Raw genomic sequence first — 15,844 nt, forward strand, 5'->3', positions numbered from 1 at the left:
TCCCATGTAGCGCCCAGAAAATGCACAAGATGGTGCACAAGCTCGCTTGGAAATGGGTTGATTTGTCAGCTGGGAATTTGTGTGAACTTACACCTTCTTTATGCGTGTCACCGCAATTGGTTGCGACACACAACGATTGACGATCACGTTATTTATGTAGTTTCCTTCCAATTTCGCGATCAACTCGCTATTTACAGACGAAAAAAAGGACCCAAATACATTGTGTGTCGCTTTCTCAGTCAGGGGCGTTCTGAATGTGACGTCACTTCCGGCATCATCAGCAACTCGAAAACAAGACTTCATGAATATTCAGCGCAAGTCTTAAAATGTAAAATATAGCTATATGCGGTGGAATCTTTGTGAAATGCGCTCAGTAGAAATCATTTGAAGTGATTTTACAAATTATGGACGCAAGTTGTTGGGAGGTGTCGGTTGTCCTTTAAGGGCCCATTTGTCAGTCGTAACAGTGGTCAGGTGGTCACATATTTGCGTGGATTCTTCCTCGGAGCTCCAGCGTGGATTCAAATATCCACAATTTATGTATTCAGTTATTTTACTGTATTTGTTTTATTGTATTTGCTTTACTGTATTTTATTTATTTATTTATTTGGCTCCACTGCCCACAGGTTCCCCTATAGCCATGAGCCTGCTGTCATTGTTTTATACCCTGTGTGTTTTACAGTGTTGTTTCACTGACCATGCACGTTCAGGCGGTGAGGCTCAAAAAGAGATGGTAGAGCCACAGTTCAACCATATTTACATCTCCAATTTTACTCTCCTGAGACGGACGGGTAAAGTAATCAAGTAATTTATTGATGTCAAGCTTTTGTCCAAATCGATTTTAACTTGATACCACAATTTCCATCAATATCCGCCAGGGAGTAGGCACGGCCACAAGATTTGATTCATTGATTAAGTGACCGTTAAAGTGGGTCAGTTGCGCGGAACAGTTTGTTGATTAATTATGTCTTCATGTGTTGAAGCACCGCAGAGACTCTCAAAATGGGGAACATTGCCTCCTCTATATTTTTTTTCTTTATTGATTAACACATTTACTGCCATACCAGACATGTACAAAAATGTGTCCGCTCCAGTGTCAAGGTTTTTGTCATGTTCACTCAAATTCTAGGACCCACAGAATTGTATTGAGATTTAGGACTACATAAACAATCAATGCAGCGTAGGAAACCTTAGTCTCTCTTCTTTCATCAGAAAAAAAATGAGTTAATTCCTAAATTATATGGGTCTGAAATAATATAAGGTGCAAGTGGGGGCGGCTGTACAGAAGACAAATGCTGCCCCCTGATAGAAGGAAAAAACATTGCCAGAGGTTTAGCCAGTACTTTGCCGACACCCCACGCAAGAAAAACCAAAACCTGAAAATAATTCGGGAATGGCACAGCACGTCATATTTTCAATTCCCGAATAAATTTGGGAATGGCAGTGAATGAGTTAATTATTAAAGCGCTCACTATGAAAATATGATTCCTTAAATTGCCTGTGCGGAAGCCCACACATTAGATTCAAATCAATAACAATTGAATTAATTTGCACCCTGTTTTAGCAAGGAAATCATAATCTATAATAAGAAAGCATATAATAAGAAGCACAGACTTCATGAACAATCATTAAGTCATTAGCTTCACATGCACATCATTTACAATAGCTCCATGGAAAACCTTTTCTTCACCACCTTTTTTCCTGAGGGCTATCATGAAGAAACTGATGTGTGCTCGAATTCCTGTCAAACACTTACAGAAATAATTTTGCTGCAATGGGTTTCACTGAGTGGTTTATTTGAACGTTCCCCAGAACCGGGCCCGCCCCTATTCCTGTTTCTCTTCCCACGGGAGTACAGGCAAGCGATCCCAGAGATTTTGCTCTCCAGGAAAACACTGGGAACACTTGAAACTCAGTGGCTGCTTCCCTTTTACAACATCCTGTTTAAAGCCTCACAATGGTGAGATTTTTTTAACCAGTTCTTTGCTGCGGTCTCATGATTTCAAAATGTGAACGGCGGGATAAAGAGAACTCTTTTGAAGAATAAGATTTGTTGTCTGATTCATGGATCAAAGCCCAGATTATCATAGAATGTCATCAGCAGGTTGCAACAGAGAGACTGAGAAGAGTCTCGGAAAAAGCTTTTAAGTGGAAGCTGTCAGAGATCAAAGACTGTTGTGAATTTTGCCCTTTGGTCGAACAGCAAGTTGAGAAAAAAGTACAGAAACCACAAACAACCGTAGGATGTATTTCAGTTGTTTTCAATGTCATTTATCCACGATACCATCCACTCTGTTGGGCTTTAAAAATTGGGGGATCAGCCAGGACGTGTCTAGTGTCGTCATTACATTAGTGCTAACATTACTGTTTAGAGTTGTATGTACAGTAATTGTAGATAGGAATGTAGGTACAGTTGGCACTCACATTTCATTTTGGGTGAGGGTTGCAATGCGTAGACAGACAAACAAACATTCACTCTCACTTTCAGACCAAAGGACACATTCACACCAAAGGACACCTTGCTTGGATCATAAATGGGCAACTTAAGTTTCCCATCCGTGTAAACCTGGTGGTCACATGCACACTTCCTGCCACATTGATACATGTACCATTTTAAATGTGGACGAAAATACAAGCATCTACGTAAAATACAAGCTCTTATTATATTAAAATTTTCATAATACATTTGCACGGATAAAAAAACTCCACCCAACTTACTCTAGAACAAATATTGTGAAGTAAATCCCAAAAGACTGATTTTTGTCCTCTCTCCGGTGCAAAGGGCTCTCTTGCATAAAATAACCTTGAAGGACGGCACAAAACAGTTGAACAAGAAAGCATTGTTAAGTGCAGAACTCGTGCTCTGCATTCTTCACCAAAAAAAATCAATATGATCAAACGTTTAATAATTTTGAGGTCCAATGTATATATACTGCATGTCAAAAAATAACCCCACGCTTCTATCAAGAAGGACAGGACGAGGTATAGAAGAAGTCACTTACAGTATATCCGGATTTAGATAAAATGTGGTTGAAAGAAGTTAATGAAACAAAATGGTCTGTTAAATGAGGAGAAGAATATGCAAATCCTCGGAAGGTGAGGCACCACGTCAAGGACCAGGATGCTCACAGCACAAGAGAAGAAAGTAACAATGTTAGCGTTCATGTTCAGGTCAGTAGTGACTGTTTCTGTACTGTTTGCTTTGAATCCCTGCAGAAATATACTTAAGGTTCCTGTTTTGCCTCTAGATAGGCCTTTCTCTAATTCCCATAACGTTTGTGTTCATAAACCCTAACCCTATATATATATATATATATATATATATATATATATATATATATATATATATATATATATATATATATATATATATACACACACAGTAAAGTCTCGTTTTATCGATATCGGATATATCGATAGTCCCGGTTATATCGATATTTTTTCGGACTCCCTTGAATATCGATATAACGAGACTTTACTGTATATATATATATATCACTCGGTGGACGGTGTGTCGATATATATATATGCTGTTTTGCAATTGGTGTATATATGTTTTAACCGTGTAACAGTTGTATAGTGCAATCCAGAGTGGTGTAGGTTGTACAGAGGGGAATGGGCAGGTTCAAGCTGAGGCCACTTATGTTAGTGGGGACAGAGTTCCTTCCCAGACCCAGTGCAGTGCATCTACGACGAGCGCACAGACAACTGATACACCAGCAACAGATCCCTTTCTCCAGTCTGTCACAGTTATGTAGTGCTATGCAGGGTGATGTAGTTTGTACAGAGGGGAATGGGCAGGTGCGAGCTGAGGCCACTTATGTTAGTGGGGACAGAGTTCCTTCCCAGACCCAGTACAGTGCATCTCCGACGAGCGCACAGACCCTGACACACCGGCGACAGATCCCTTACTCCAGTCACCTGACGTAGTTGGTCAGATGAGCGACATAATTAGACAGCATTTTTGTACATCCTTGCCCGATAACCTTGTCTATTTTGCCTGTTGGTCTTTCTGTTGTCTTCCGTGTGTATGTTGCCTCACTTCTGCATAATTTAAGGGGGGTGTATGTAACGGAGTTGTACACTTAGGTTATTAAATTATGAAGGAAGTGACGCAACGGCGCACAGTGTGGCACTATGTCCCGCCCATAGTTTCCAGAACAATCTCGAGGAGATTCAGGTTAATCACAAGACGAAACCCATGCGACTTCACCCATCCCTTCTGCCATACTGTGTTGCAGAAATAAAAGAAATAAAAAGACACATCCACGCGTCTCGTCTTCATTAATACAGCAGCATCGTGGAGATGAAGACAGTCACTGTTGTGACACCCGTCACATATATATATATATATATATGCTCATGTTGTCAGTGAACCATTCGTGCATGATTATGTGCCAAGTATTGTGATAAAAAAACAAACAAACAAACAATTGTCAAGGTGAGAGAAGAACATTTGGGGTCATTTGGCAGCACAGTGGTCACGTAGCCTCACAAGCAGGTACAGGGTTTGATTCTCGGTTGGAACCGTGCTCCTTGGAGTTTGAATGTTCTCCCAGTGCTTGCGTGGGTGTTCTCTGTGTATTCTGGCATCCGCCTGCATTCCAAAAACACAATGTCAAATTGTGCACCAATGTAAATGAGTGTAAATGCTTGTTTGTCTCTTTCAATCAGTCAATCAAACTTTATTTTGTATTTATAGCACTTTTCATACATAAAAATGCAGCTCTAAGTACTGTGACCTCTGTCCATACATAAACATATGCTGTTACATATCCCCCAAGCATGCCTATGTTTTTACACACGCACGCACACACACACACACCTTGACGAATTATATTAAAACACTATTGTGCCGTGCGATTGGCTGGTAACCAGTCCAGGATGTTTACACACACTCCCCCTCGAGCTGGGATAGCCTCCAGCTCACCAGTGACCCGATTGAAGACAGTTACTACACAAAATGCACGGATGTGAATATTTAACAAGTGTTGGAAAAGGAGAAGGCTGGTATTAGTGTACTACTCATATGACATGGGCAATCAAAATGATTTTGATTGTTGTGCATGGCCTCTCCCCACCCCCAAGAAAAAAAACAGTAAAATTAAAATGGTGAATAGCATTTTATCGCACTAGCTCAGGCATGGGCAAACTACGGCCCGCGGGCCACATACGGCCCGTTAGGCTTTTCAATCCGGCCCGCCGAACTTGCCCAAATTATAGTACAAACAGTGTCTAAAACTCATGACAAAAAGCTAGCGAACAACAGGGCAGATAACTGAAAAGTTGCCTGCCCCATTTTTCCCAACTTGAAGCAAAATGAGACCAATCCCATTAAGAAACATTGTCGCAAAGTATAAAGTTTTTTTTTTAATCAAGAATGCACCAACTACAAATGCTACCTTGCTTAATTTACGGCAAATGCGCATGGCTGTAAATTTTGCTACAGTAGTCGATTGTCATTGTGGTGCACAATGCAACGTTTGCATTGATTCCTACGAGCCACTAAGCCCCTTTCATAAGTCTCATGTACACTTTACAGTCACGGTTTAATGTAAATTTACGTTTTGTAGCGTCACATATGTTGTTAGCTTCTTTTGAATCTTTCTTCTAGTTTGAGGTTCTGTGCATCTATTTTGGAAAATGACATGCAATTGCACGACTTTGTAACGCTTGCGAAAGTCCGGAAGAAAGAAGCAGGCTTCTGATTGGCTGCCGAGCCGAGTATGCAAATTTCGACTGCAGGTAGTCTATGTTTGTGTGCTCGGCGACGGTACACGTGTTTTGTTAGCGCGTGAAGGCGAGAGCGTCAGTGAGGAGTTTGTTGAGCGCGCGGTCAGGACAAACCATCTATGATTTGGCGGAATTTAACACAAGTAGGTATTATTGAGCTTGAATATTTCGTTGTGTAATAATATGTTTTGAATGTTGAAAGTGATTCCATTTTTCAATAAATGTTGATTTCTTTGCCCCTTCGATGGAAACTTAAAAACAGACGCAATCTTGATAAATCACAGTGCATATGTTATTTTAATCTATTTCCATTTCCTCCTCCAAGTATCTGCGAAATAGTTTGTAAATGCCATATCTTGCATATTCCTTGAGACAAATTTATTAACTGATCAGGGATATTTTTCACATTTGAAAGACAGTTAATAAATTGGGTTGTAGTGTTTTTACTGTGCTATGAGGTTTGTACATACTACATTTAAAGGACAACCGGCACCATTTTTTGTTTTTGTTTCCCACTGACATCAGAAAAACGTTTTATAGCATCTAAAATACCCAAATCAGGCAGGCTGATATTTTTAGTTAAATGAAAAACACCAATAAAAATGACTTCAAAATGAATCCGGAAATGGCCAGTTTCAGAAGGTTGCTCGAGAATCAAAACAATGGCTTCAGATTCGGAGAAGATGTTTTCTTGTTCTTGTTCTTCTGAAGAGGAAAGCATAAATGTTTGCAATTGATTCTAGGAGTCCTCCCATATCAATTCGAGCCGTCAATGACAGCAATGTAGCACCCAGAAAAAGCAGAAGATTGCGCCCAAGCTCCGTTGGAAATGGGCTGATTTGTCAGCTGGGAATTTGTGTCAGCGAATATCAAATAGTTGTCTTGGTGCAACACACAACGATTCACCATGGCGTTATTTATGTGTTTTCCTTCTAATTTCGCCATCAACACGGATTAACACGAAGTTTTCAGACTAAACAAAGTACCCAAAATGCATTGTATGTCGCTTTCTCGGTCAGGGCGGTCCAAACGTGACGTCACATGGGGATCGTCATCAACTCGAAAACAAGACTTCATATATTCAGCGCAAGTCTTAAAACGTAAAATATAGCTATATGCTGTGGAATCTTTGTAAAATACGCTCAGTCGAAGTCATTTGAAGTGATTTTATAAATTATGGACATAACTTGTTCGGAGTATTTCCGGCCCAAACACTCCCTCCAAATGCTCCTGGCCCGGCCCCTCTGTCAAATTTTAGAACCCAATGCGGCCCGCGAGTCAAAAAGTTTGCCCACCCCTGCACTAGCTCCATACCTGAGGAGTACGTATGTCATTGAATTTTTGCACGTTTTACAGAATTGTGACTTTTTTCAATAACTCTACCTTGGTCCAATGACATCTGAGGGACTTGCTTGCTCGTGCCGTAATGAAAGATTGTTTGAGGTTTTGCCACCTGTAGGTATGTAGAATATCAACAGTCTATAAAGTGTAATATATATACAAGGCAAGTAGACTTGTCGACAGCAGGCAGGGATCACAGACTGTCAATCTAAGTTAGGATTTTTGTATTTTTGTTTTTCCTTTTTAATTGCCTTTGAGCGGGATCAATTGACGGACAAGAGGCCATGTGGTCTGGCGTACTGCTTCAATGAGCAGAAGGCGAGAGCCGATTGCCGTCTGCCTTGATGACTTTATGATGGAGTGCGGCTGTCATCTGTTCCCCTCTTGTCGCAGTGTGCTACATAGCGTCCTTGGGAAGTGCTCGGCGTCAAAGTACCGGCAGCCACCTAACGTCGACAGGGGCGCTTAGAATGCTCATTTTTTTCCTTGCTGTTGTTTGTTTACGTCTTTGTATTTAGACCAAATCGGTGCTTGATGCGTCCTTGCTGGTGTCTGCAGCTGTGAGCTCATCCTCACCGGGCTATATTTTTTCTATATTTTTTTTTCTTTAATTTTGATCTCTTGTTGGTGACATCTCCTCAAGGTTGTACAGGGGGAGCATATGGCTGGCGTAATTCTGAGCATTTGAGGAACATCAGGGAGCATCTGGGGTCATTCACTCACAGAAATAGAAATTAGCTACAGTAAAGTCTCGTTATATCGATATCGGATATATCGATAGTCCCGGTTATATCGATATTTTTTCGGACTCCCTTGAATATCGATATAACGAGACTTTACTGTATATATATATATATATATATATATATATATATATATATATGTAACGGAGTTGTACACTTAGGTTATTAAATTATGAAGGAAGTGACGCAACGGCGCACAGTGTGGCACTATGTCCCGCCCATAGTTTCCAGAACAATCTCGAGGAGATTCAGGTTAATCACAAGACGAAACCCATGCGACTTCACCCATCCCTTCTGCCATACTGTGTTGCAGAAATAAAAGAAATAAAAAGACACATCCACGCGTCTCGTCTTCATTAATACAGCAGCATCGTGGAGATGAAGACAGTCACTGTTGTGACACCCGTCACATTGGTGCCGTGACCCGGATTCACAAGTGACTCTCCACTTCGGACCGGGACCGCGATGCTGCACAATGAAGACGCTGTGCAGTCCCATCACTCGGTGGACGGTGTGTCGACCCCCGTTTTGGAAATACATGTAGAGTGTTAATTGTCTACCTGCTGTTTTGCAATTGGTGTACTTTTTTTTCATGTACGTGTTTTTGTGTGTTAAGTCTAAGAATGAGCTCCTTAGAAGTAACAAGTAGCACACCGTTGAATGAGTGTGTTGGTAGAGGTAGAGGCTTCCCAACCGTGTAACAGTTGTATAGTGCAATCCAGAGTGGTGTAGGTTGTACAGAGGGGAATGGGCAGGTTCAAGCTGAGGCCACTTATGTTAGTGGGGACAGAGTTCCTTCCCAGACCCAGTGCAGTGCATCTACGACGAGCGCACAGACAACTGATACACCAGCAACAGATCCCTTTCTCCAGTCTGTCACAGTTATGTAGTGCTATGCAGGGTGATGTAGTTTGTACAGAGGGGAATGGGCAGGTGCGAGCTGAGGCCACTTATGTTAGTGGGGACAGAGTTCCTTCCCAGACCCAGTACAGTGCATCTCCGACGAGCGCACAGACCCTGACACACCGGCGACAGATCCCTTACTCCAGTCACCTGACGTAGTTGGTCAGATGAGCGACATAATTAGACAGCATTTTTGTACATCCTTGCCCGATAACCTTGTCTATTTTGCCTGTTGGTCTTTCTGTTGTCTTCCGTGTGTATGTTGCCTCACTTCTGCATAATTTAAGGGGGGTGTATGTAACGGAGTTGTACACTTAGGTTATTAAATTATGAAGGAAGTGACGCAACGGCGCACAGTGTGGCACTATGTCCCGCCCATAGTTTCCAGAACAATCTCGAGGAGATTCAGGTTAATCACAAGACGAAACCCATGCGACTTCACCCATCCCTTCTGCCATACTGTGTTGCAGAAATAAAAGAAATAAAAAGACACATCCACGCGTCTCGTCTTCATTAATACAGCAGCATCGTGGAGATGAAGACAGTCACTGTTGTGACACCCGTCACATATATATATATATATATATGCTCATGTTGTCAGTGAACCATTCGTGCATGATTATGTGCCAAGTATTGTGATAAAAAAACAAACAAACAAACAATTGTCAAGGTGAGAGAAGAACATTTGGGGTCATTTGGCAGCACAGTGGTCACGTAGCCTCACAAGCAGGTACAGGGTTTGATTCTCGGTTGGAACCGTGCTCCTTGGAGTTTGAATGTTCTCCCAGTGCTTGCGTGGGTGTTCTCTGTGTATTCTGGCATCCGCCTGCATTCCAAAAACACAATGTCAAATTGTGCACCAATGTAAATGAGTGTAAATGCTTGTTTGTCTCTTTCAATCAGTCAATCAAACTTTATTTTGTATTTATAGCACTTTTCATACATAAAAATGCAGCTCTAAGTACTGTGACCTCTGTCCATACATAAACATATGCTGTTACATATCCCCCAAGCATGCCTATGTTTTTACACACGCACGCACACACACACACACCTTGACGAATTATATTAAAACACTATTGTGCCGTGCGATTGGCTGGTAACCAGTCCAGGATGTTTACACACACTCCCCCTCGAGCTGGGATAGCCTCCAGCTCACCAGTGACCCGATTGAAGACAGTTACTACACAAAATGCACGGATGTGAATATTTAACAAGTGTTGGAAAAGGAGAAGGCTGGTATTAGTGTACTACTCATATGACATGGGCAATCAAAATGATTTTGATTGTTGTGCATGGCCTCTCCCCACCCCCAAGAAAAAAAACAGTAAAATTAAAATGGTGAATAGCATTTTATCGCACTAGCTCAGGCATGGGCAAACTACGGCCCGCGGGCCACATACGGCCCGTTAGGCTTTTCAATCCGGCCCGCCGAACTTGCCCAAATTATAGTACAAACAGTGTCTAAAACTCATGACAAAAAGCTAGCGAACAACAGGGCAGATAACTGAAAAGTTGCCTGCCCCATTTTTCCCAACTTGAAGCAAAATGAGACCAATCCCATTAAGAAACATTGTCGCAAAGTATAAAGTTTTTTTTTTAATCAAGAATGCACCAACTACAAATGCTACCTTGCTTAATTTACGGCAAATGCGCATGGCTGTAAATTTTGCTACAGTAGTCGATTGTCATTGTGGTGCACAATGCAACGTTTGCATTGATTCCTACGAGCCACTAAGCCCCTTTCATAAGTCTCATGTACACTTTACAGTCACGGTTTAATGTAAATTTACGTTTTGTAGCGTCACATATGTTGTTAGCTTCTTTTGAATCTTTCTTCTAGTTTGAGGTTCTGTGCATCTATTTTGGAAAATGACATGCAATTGCACGACTTTGTAACGCTTGCGAAAGTCCGGAAGAAAGAAGCAGGCTTCTGATTGGCTGCCGAGCCGAGTATGCAAATTTCGACTGCAGGTAGTCTATGTTTGTGTGCTCGGCGACGGTACACGTGTTTTGTTAGCGCGTGAAGGCGAGAGCGTCAGTGAGGAGTTTGTTGAGCGCGCGGTCAGGACAAACCATCTATGATTTGGCGGAATTTAACACAAGTAGGTATTATTGAGCTTGAATATTTCGTTGTGTAATAATATGTTTTGAATGTTGAAAGTGATTCCATTTTTCAATAAATGTTGATTTCTTTGCCCCTTCGATGGAAACTTAAAAACAGACGCAATCTTGATAAATCACAGTGCATATGTTATTTTAATCTATTTCCATTTCCTCCTCCAAGTATCTGCGAAATAGTTTGTAAATGCCATATCTTGCATATTCCTTGAGACAAATTTATTAACTGATCAGGGATATTTTTCACATTTGAAAGACAGTTAATAAATTGGGTTGTAGTGTTTTTACTGTGCTATGAGGTTTGTACATACTACATTTAAAGGACAACCGGCACCATTTTTTGTTTTTGTTTCCCACTGACATCAGAAAAACGTTTTATAGCATCTAAAATACCCAAATCAGGCAGGCTGATATTTTTAGTTAAATGAAAAACACCAATAAAAATGACTTCAAAATGAATCCGGAAATGGCCAGTTTCAGAAGGTTGCTCGAGAATCAAAACAATGGCTTCAGATTCGGAGAAGATGTTTTCTTGTTCTTGTTCTTCTGAAGAGGAAAGCATAAATGTTTGCAATTGATTCTAGGAGTCCTCCCATATCAATTCGAGCCGTCAATGACAGCAATGTAGCACCCAGAAAAAGCAGAAGATTGCGCCCAAGCTCCGTTGGAAATGGGCTGATTTGTCAGCTGGGAATTTGTGTCAGCGAATATCAAATAGTTGTCTTGGTGCAACACACAACGATTCACCATGGCGTTATTTATGTGTTTTCCTTCTAATTTCGCCATCAACACGGATTAACACGAAGTTTTCAGACTAAACAAAGTACCCAAAATGCATTGTATGTCGCTTTCTCGGTCAGGGCGGTCCAAACGTGACGTCACATGGGGATCGTCATCAACTCGAAAACAAGACTTCATATATTCAGCGCAAGTCTTAAAACGTAAAATATAGCTATATGCTGTGGAATCTTTGTAAAATACGCTCAGTCGAAGTCATTTGAAGTGATTTTATAAATTATGGACATAACTTGTTCGGAGTATTTCCGGCCCAAACACTCCCTCCAAATGCTCCTGGCCCGGCCCCTCTGTCAAATTTTAGAACCCAATGCGGCCCGCGAGTCAAAAAGTTTGCCCACCCCTGCACTAGCTCCATACCTGAGGAGTACGTATGTCATTGAATTTTTGCACGTTTTACAGAATTGTGACTTTTTTCAATAACTCTACCTTGGTCCAATGACATCTTAGGGACTTGCTTGCTCGTGCCGTAATGAAAGATTGTTTGAGGTTTTGCCACCTGTAGGTATGTAGATTATCAACAGTCTATAAAGTGTAATATATATACAAGGCAAGTAGACTTGTCGACAGCAGGCAGGGATCACAGACTGTCAATCTAAGTTAGGATTTTTGTATTTTTGTTTTTCCTTTTTAATTGCCTTTGAGCGGGATCAATTGACGGACAAGAGGCCATGTGGTCTGGCGTACTGCTTCAATGAGCAGAAGGCGAGAGCCGATTGCCGTCTGCCTTGATGACTTTGTGATGGAGTGCGGCTGTCATCTGTTCCCCTCTTGTCGCAGTGTGCTACATAGCGTCCTTGGGAAGTGCTCGGCGTCAAAGTACCGGCAGCCACCTAACGTCGACAGGGGCGCTTAGAATGCTCATTTTTTTCCTTGCTGTTGTTTGTTTACGTCTTTGTATTTAGACCAAATCGGTGCTTGATGCGTCCTTGCTGGTGTCTGCAGCTGTGAGCTCATCCTCACCGGGCTATATTTTTTCTATATTTTTTTTTCTTTAATTTTGATCTCTTGTTGGTGACATCTCCTCAAGGTTGTACAGGGGGAGCATATGGCTGGCGTAATTCTGAGCATTTGAGGAACATCAGGGAGCATCTGGGGTCATTCACTCACAGAAATAGAAATTAGCTACAGTAAAGTCTCGTTATATCGTTATCGGATATATCGATAGTCCCGGTTATATCGATACTATTTCTATGCACGCACGGAGAAAATTACATGCAAACAGGGTCGGATATATCGATAGTCCCGGTTATATCGATATTTTTTCGGACTCCCTTGAATATCGATATAACGAGACTTTACTGTATTTTAGTAGAATTTATAATACATAGATGTTTCTTTGTGTGTAAAACTGTTTATTATGCTAGTACACTAATTTGACTTGGGTATGTAATTCAATGCAGCAAGGTGAACTACTGGTTAGCAGAGTTCTGCTTATTTGGGATTTCTGTTGCTTTTGTATTTCATTGTTCTCACTATAGTTAATTTTAATTTGTTTTTGGTGCAATTATGTGACTTTTTATTGAAATCTGGGGGCGGGGAATAGAGGGAAAAAAATCCGGCTGCCCTTTCAGGATCTCCAAGAACTGGCTTTTTTGCAAACAACACATCACTCATTTTAGCGCTCCGTGTGTTTCCCGAAAAATAGTTTGTATGCCAAGATTATATTCTCGTGAATTTAACGTTCGTAAGGCGAAAAGTTTGTTAGCTAAATCGTTCGTAAACCGATATATCACTGTATATTATTTTACAAAAATGAACACGGGTCGCAGGGGGCTGCTGGAGCCTATCCCAGCCATCTTCAGGCAGTAGGTGGGGGACACCCTGAACTGTGTGAATCGGAGGGCACACACCGATGAATTGCCGTGTGTTTGATCAGCCTGCTATAAATGTTTTTGGAATGTTCAGAAGTTCATTGTTCAAGACAAGCAGCCAAAAAGGAGCAGAGAACTGATGTACAAAAGTACTTCATTAAAGTACTTCATCAAAGGCACCTAAAACATCCCCTTTGTGGCTACAGAACAAGCAACTCACTCAGCAAAAGGCTCCCAAACACAAAATGGCCATCAGCACAACTTCAATATAATGTCATTTTATTTTTAAAATATGCTTTGCTTCAATGTTTATTTGAGGCCAATTACCATTTGCATTTTATATACAGTACATTATAATAGAATCATTTATGTGCAGTTCTTTATCTTTCTACATTGAAGCAGAATGTTTAGAGTGTGTGTAATGTTATACACGCTTAGAATGATATACAATATTTTTTTTTTAATACATTAGTTTTGGATGCATATTTTAAAACTGCAATAGCCGCAGGATCAGACTGGTGGTGCTCTCGTCTCATTTGACTCGCCGGCCTCCCACTGGCCCATCTCCCGCTCCTCCTCTTCACCCTCTTTTCTCCCCGCTCCTCTTCCTTATGGCCATCGTCTCTCCGCATCCGTCCCCTCTCCCCTCCATCCACATCCCCCACAACCCCTCACTGCAATATGACCCCCTTCCCCCCACTTCCTCGGTTTCCATCGTTGCGCTCCTCACCGGGATTAAATTTGGCTGCAGCCGGCTGCTGAGAGCTTGAGCAGCAGCAGCTGAGGATCAGAAGGAGAGCTCAGAGAAAGAAGAAGAAGAAGAAGAGGAGGTGAAGGAGGAGGAAGAGGATGTGCAGCTGCAGACGTTGAGCAAGGCGGACTGTCTGTGGATGTATTCCGGGATTATTTTTGGAAAGCAACATCTGGGCTGGATGCAGATGAGGTGCATGGACTGCCCTGCCTTTATTTCTTCACATACGGGCATGTATGTGTGTGCATCTGTGTGTGTGAGTGTCTCAGAGCGCCAGTGTGTGCGCGTGATAAGGTCACCGTGTGAACCTGCCCGCATTTTTGTTTTCTCCTTTACATCCATTAATGACATTAACCAAACACTTAATTGACTTCATTTGTCTTCTGCATCGGTGGTACGGCGGTGGAGCGCTTATCATGTCTGCATCACAATTGTGAGGTTTTGCATCTGAATCTGGTTCCATTCATGTTCTCAGATACACGCATAGACGCTAGTGACCAATTCAGGGTGTACCTGCCACCCTAATGAGGAAACGGCTCTCTAAAAGACGGAAGGATGAATAGACGGGTGGTTGGATGAATACATATGGTGAGCATGTCTGCTTCATAATTGAGGGATTCTGCATGGGTTTCACTTTTTCCTGTGTGAAGTTTGAATGCGCCTGCATTAGTAGCTCTACTTGCTCTCATGATCGAGAACATGCATGCTAGTTTTCACAACGACATTACATTTCTCATCAATGTCAATGCGAGTGTAAATGCTTGATTGATTTTTCTACCCTTCAATGAACTGGCCCCATGCGTCTCTTCTGAAAAGTCATCTTATGATAATCGAATAGAAGACTCCAAAATCTCCCAATGTGTTGACGTGAATGATTGTCAATACGTCTCTCACCGCAAGTAAAACAAACAAAAAGAAATGGGTCACCTCCCAGGTCAAATAATCCTCATTTAGATCAAGTCATTGATACTTCCTGTAAAAGTGTGGTTTATAATTTAGGCTTTATCAAATATTAACAGGCAGTGTGGTGCTGAAGTGGTTGTTGCTTCTGCTTAACGGTTTAAAGTTACGGGTTTGATTCCTGTGCCAAAATACGTACTGTATTTTGGGTTTCGGCAACACTTTATACATAGGTCTCAACGTAAGTGCTCATTTCTCTATGTCAGCGATGGGTAGTTTCAATTTGTTTTGTTCACAATTTTCCAAACTAAAATCAGATGTAGTTTGCAAATATCTGAAATGTTTACAATTTTCTGGGCTCAGGGTTCAGGTAACAAGCAATCACGGCTCAGTTTATGAGGATCAATTCAGCCGTTATTGGTTGTTAGCTGAACCCTCAGCACATTCAATGTCATTTTCAGTCGAAAATTAGAAAATAAAGTGCCCATTTAATATGTGGCTGTATATGTGCAAAATACATGCTTTCCTTGAGGTTCAGTTTTGGATCTGTAGAATGTGAGATTCTACCGTGTGGATAATGATGAAGCCGTGCAATGTCAAACGTGGGCTAATCGCGGCGTTAATCTCTGCCGGCTGCCGGCTAGTACACCGTCAAATCAATGTGGCGGGAGGTTGCTCGGTTATGCATGGGTAAGGTGTAACCCCTTGGTAGATGATGGCATTGGAGGTGATGGTGAGGTTCT

The 15,844-nt window shown here is 41.6% G+C and overlaps 1 protein-coding gene across 8 annotated transcripts in view; it reads left to right on the forward strand.

The window, feature by feature from the left end:
* Positions 1 to 15,844, forward strand: part of magi2b (membrane associated guanylate kinase, WW and PDZ domain containing 2b) — a 150,614-nt gene that overhangs the window by 13,796 nt on the left and 120,974 nt on the right. Inside the window, exons 1-2 of one of the 8 annotated variants that reach the window (XM_088996908.1) lie at positions 14,121 to 14,393; positions 14,677 to 14,789. The exons of 4 other annotated variants lie outside the window; for them this stretch is intronic. In XM_088996908.1, coding sequence (XP_088853034.1) covers positions 14,777 to 14,789 — 13 coding nt within the window. In that variant the 5' untranslated portion in view covers positions 14,121 to 14,393; positions 14,677 to 14,776. Of the gene's footprint in view, positions 1 to 14,120; positions 14,436 to 14,676; positions 14,790 to 15,844 lie in introns of those variants that run through there. 3 more of the 8 variants (XM_088996909.1, XM_088996911.1, XM_088996910.1) reach the window with 3 other exon arrangements.

Source organism: Hippocampus bargibanti, linkage group LG05 (assembly GCF_051943395.1).
Source record: "Hippocampus bargibanti isolate YZ-2025 linkage group LG05, ASM5194339v1, whole genome shotgun sequence".
NCBI classification, from domain to species: domain Eukaryota; kingdom Metazoa; phylum Chordata; class Actinopteri; order Syngnathiformes; family Syngnathidae; genus Hippocampus; species Hippocampus bargibanti.